We start from the raw sequence: 4,568 nt of genomic DNA on the forward strand, positions 1-4,568 counted from the left end.
CCATGTTTCTGGTAGAGGTGGTGACTTTGATTGACAGGTGACACTTGGTAGGGGGCGGGCCTTCAGCGGACTCTCGGCGGCCACTCCCACAGCGTTTAGGAGCAGAGAAAGAGGATGACTTTTACACAACTTTGAAGCCTAATTTAATATATTTGGTGATTTTTTTAATCATTCACATTTGGCAGGGTGGTTAACAACACACTTTACTGTGGTATGTCAAACTCAGAACACATATTTATTCTTACTTTACACGGACTTTAATGATTCAGCAGCTCGTATAAACGGAGAGTGATGTTTGTGTTTCAGATAAATGTAAAAGAAAAAAGAAAAAGATCACCAGACTGAACTTTCAACATTTTAATCAAAGAATGTGGAAACTGTTGTAAAGCATGAACCAGAGACGCAGCTCATCCACTGAAGGGACGAAGCGAGTTAGTGTGAACAGGAACATGAACAGGAACAGGAACAGGAAGCAGAAACAAACAGGAACTCAGAAGAGAAGCAACAGAAGCTTCAGAGTTAATAAACAAGCTCTCTATCAAAATAACTCTACAGCTTTTTACACAATTATACAACAGATTCAGACATATTTACATCTTGATATGATTCTTTGTGTCACAACAGAAGGTTTGGTTTGTTACTTTAGATGAAAACAGCGTATTAGCCTGTTAGCACTGCCTTGCTAACAGCTTATTAGCCTGTTAGCACTGCCTTGCTAACAATGCTAACAAGCAGCAGAACTGTCTGTGGTGAATTATTTTATATACAGAAGTCAATATTCACAATTTAAAGAAGCAGCTCCGGCTTCAAATGTGTTGAGTTAATCCAGAAATCACAAAGTTAGTTTAAAGAAGGCCATGAGATGCTGCTGAAAGCTCCAGAAAGAGAATAAATGATCCGTAAACTTACATTTGTTCCCAAAGGTCAAAATATCTTTAAGATTCATTCATTGGTTTCTTTGTAAAGTCAAAAAGAGATTTTTGTTTGTAAGAAAAGAAAAGTTTTCATATAAATCTATAAAAGTAGAAGAATTCAACTGAGACCTGATATTCAAATATAAAGAAAGCACACACACACACACACACACACGCACACACACACACACGCGCACGCACACACACACACACACACACACACACAGAGCAATGATAGAGAGCTGAACTTAGCTTGTTAGCTCATATTCTGACTTATAAAGACAAAGAAAGGAGCCGACAGACTTCAAACTGATCCAAGTATTGTGTCCAAAGCCTGATATATGATATTATACTGTATTATATTATACTATATTATATCATATGATATTATACTGTATTATATTATATTATACTGTATTATATTATACTGTATTATATTATATTATACTGTATTATATCATATTATACTGTATTATATGATATTATACTGTATTATATTATATTATACTGTATTATATTATACTGTATTATATGATATTATACTGACTGTGTGTGTTAGTAACAGAGCTTTGACACACACACACACACAGTACTTAGATCAGTTCTTTGATGCTTTGGATCAAACATGAAGACAGTATAAAGGTTTCCTGCCTCACTGTCGTACCGCCCAGAATGTGTTGATTTTTATTTATTTACTTTTACTGACAAAAAGGTATCAGAGCAGTTAGTTCTACTAGTCATATCTTATAAAAGCATCACTCGCTCATCCCTCAGGTGAGTTTCTATGTTACATGTTGCTGGTGTCTCTTTAGTCTGATTGGAGCCAGAACTTCTTCCTGCTGGTAAGATGATGTGAGTTCAGTTATTAACGTTACCGAGCTGTCCACACCGTCAGAGAGAGGCTCACAAACAGAATCTAATCCATCAATAATCAATAATCCTTGTGATTGGACACTGCTCGGTCACACACTGTAAATGGGCTGCAGTGCACCTTTTCTCCACCAGGGGTGCTGTTCTCTGACCCACCACAGCACTGGTCTATGTGTGGACCCCTGCAGGGTCGGGGGGGGGGGGGGGGGGGGGCGTCAGGTCAGCGGCAGACTGACAGGTGCCTCACAGTACACAGGTCACGCAGCAGCCGTCTGATTCGCTGTTTGAGCTGCGGGAGGCGGGACAAAGGGTCCGGAGGCTCCAGCTCGCCTGAATGGTCCAACCAGGACTCCAACACTGCAGAGACACCAAGGGTTAAACTCAGTGTGTGTGTGTATATGAGTGTGTGTGTTAGTGTGTATATGTGTATATGTGTGTATATGTGTATATATTAGGGATGCACCGAAAATTCGGCCACCGAAAATCTTCGGCCGAAAATGGCCCAAAAGCGCATTTTCGGTTTTCGGCCGAAATATTTTTATCACCGAAACAACACGAAACAGCTGACTAAAGAGATCAGCTCCTCTGATGCATCTGTAGCAGACGTTATTCCTTTAATTGCACTAAAGTGTAGTACACTCTTAGAGTCTGTGAGCACACGTTTCACTGAGATCTATTTGGATCCTCTGCACTTCATCGCGACTGTACTTGATCCACGTTATAAAGATCATTACCTGGATCAGGTGGGATTAAAGCAGCGCGCACCAGAAATGATCCGGGCCGCGATGGATGCAGAGAACCCGCTTAGAGACGGAGAAGCGCACAGCACAGCACAGGTGTGTGTGTGTTTGTGTGACTATAAATGCAGCGCGTGTGAGAGTAAAGGTGCTTATAGCTCTGTGTTGCTGCTTATTAGACCGACACCGATCGCACCCCCCCCCCCCCCCCGGACCGACACCGATCGCAACCCCCCCCCCCCCCACCCTAACCCCCCCCCGGACCGACACCGATCGCAACCCCCCCCCCCGGACCGACACCGATCGCAACCCTCCACCAAGTGTAACACTAAGTGATATTTTTAACTTAATTTAATTTTATATTGTGCATTGTTGTAATGTCATTGCTAAATAAATATTTTCATATTTTGTAATTGATTTATTCTTTGAATTGCAATGCCTTGATTTTAGTGAGGTTAGTACACAGTCATAGCCAGAAATGCAATGGTGCTAATAATTGGCATAATCATTTCTTTCGGTGTTTCGGTTTTCGGCCAAGAATTTTCATTTCGGTGCATCCCTAGTATATATGTATATGTGTGTGTGTGTGTGTGTGTGTGTGTGTGTGTGTGTGTGTGTGTGTTAGTATGTGTGTATTAGTGTGTGTGTATATGTGTGTATATGTGTGTGAGTGTTACCATCCAGCTCTCTCTCTATCAGGTCCATCCTCGTGCTGATCTGGTGCTGAACAGACTCAACGTGCTCCAGCAGGTTCAGCTGACACTCGGCCGGCTCTGCTGTGTGTGTGTGTGTGTAAGTGTGTGTGTGTTCATCGCCATCGGTGTGTGTGTGTTTCTCTCTTTTCACACTGATGTCAGCGTATGTGTGTGTGTGCGTCACAGTGTGTGTTATATTATCTGCAGAGGTGACGCTCGGCTTCTCCTCCAGGTCTACCAGCTTTATGTCCTGTAAGAGAATCAGTTTTATTACATCCCATAATAATAGTTCATCATCTAGCAGAAGGATCATTGGTCACTGTGGTTAACGTTTCAGTATCCGCGGTTACCATCTGCTCAGCGTCCGGCTCTGTTTTTTCCCATGATGCTCCTGGCTTCTGGTAACAGTGCTCGCTGCTGACGTAACAGATGGCCGTCTCTCCTCTCAGACTGGATGCTAGTTTCTGTCCCTCCTCCCGTCTCCATGGCAACCGCCACAGCTGCAGGTCGGGGTGTGATGTGGAGCTGTGAGGACAGAAGGGCAGAGAGGATGCTAACGTCTCTGAGGATGCTAACGTCTCCGAGGACGCTAACGTTTCTGAGGGTTAGGGTTAGCTGTGTGAGGACGCTAACGTCTCTAAGGGTTAGGGCTAGCTGTGCTACGCTAACGCTAGCTGTGATGCTACTCACTGTAACATGGTTAGGGTTAGCTGTGCTATGCTAATGCTAGCTGTGATGCTACTCACTGTAACATGGTTAGGGTTAGCTGTGCTATGCTAATGCTAGCTGTGATGCTACTCACTGTAACAGGGTTAGGGTTAGCTGTGCTATGCTAATGCTAGCTGTGATGCTACTTACTGTAACATGGTTAGGGTTAGCTGTGCTATGCTAATGCTAGCTGTGATGCTACTTACTGTAACAGGGTTAGGGTTAGCTGTGCTACGCTAACGCTAGCTGTGATGCTACTCACTGTAACAGGGTTAGGGTTAGCTGTGCTACGCTAACGCTAGCTGTGATGCTACTCACTGTAACAGGCTGATCTTGAGCTGCAGGCCACTGAGCACCTGGTTGAGGCCGTGCGTGTGCGCCAGCAGCGAGCTGGTGTGTGAGATCTTGGCGGCGTTGATCTCAGAATAATTCTCCTTCACACACGACAGACCGAACATGTGACCCGATATCAGCAAATCAGGCTCTGAGAGGAACCGCTGAGCCCGCCTCCAACCTGAGGTAAAACATGGACAGGAAACAGCTGATCTTAAACAGGAAGTACACGTTGAAATGAATGAAGCAGCAGAGAGGAGACAGTACCTGCGGTGTGTCTGCAGTAGTAGCAGATGTAGTTGTGAGGAACG

At 44.0% G+C, this 4,568-nt stretch overlaps 1 protein-coding gene across 1 annotated transcript in view; it reads right to left on the reverse strand.

The window, feature by feature from the left end:
* Positions 1-1,357: 1,357 nt before the first annotated feature.
* LOC133988280 (PHD finger protein 20-like) overlaps positions 1,358-4,568 on the reverse strand; it is a 20,324-nt gene continuing 17,113 nt past the window's right edge. The window contains exons 14-18 of the mRNA XM_062427881.1: positions 4,525-4,568; positions 4,243-4,438; positions 3,567-3,741; positions 3,199-3,466; positions 1,358-2,141 (exon numbers count right to left, since the gene is read on the reverse strand). The exon at positions 4,525-4,568 is cut by the window's right edge and continues 56 nt beyond it. Of these exons, the coding sequence (XP_062283865.1) occupies positions 2,005-2,141; positions 3,199-3,466; positions 3,567-3,741; positions 4,243-4,438; positions 4,525-4,568 (820 nt within the window). The 3' untranslated portion in view covers positions 1,358-2,004. The remainder of the gene's footprint in view (positions 2,142-3,198; positions 3,467-3,566; positions 3,742-4,242; positions 4,439-4,524) is intronic.

This window comes from Scomber scombrus, chromosome 10 (assembly GCF_963691925.1).
Source record: "Scomber scombrus chromosome 10, fScoSco1.1, whole genome shotgun sequence".
NCBI lineage: Eukaryota > Metazoa > Chordata > Actinopteri > Scombriformes > Scombridae > Scomber > Scomber scombrus.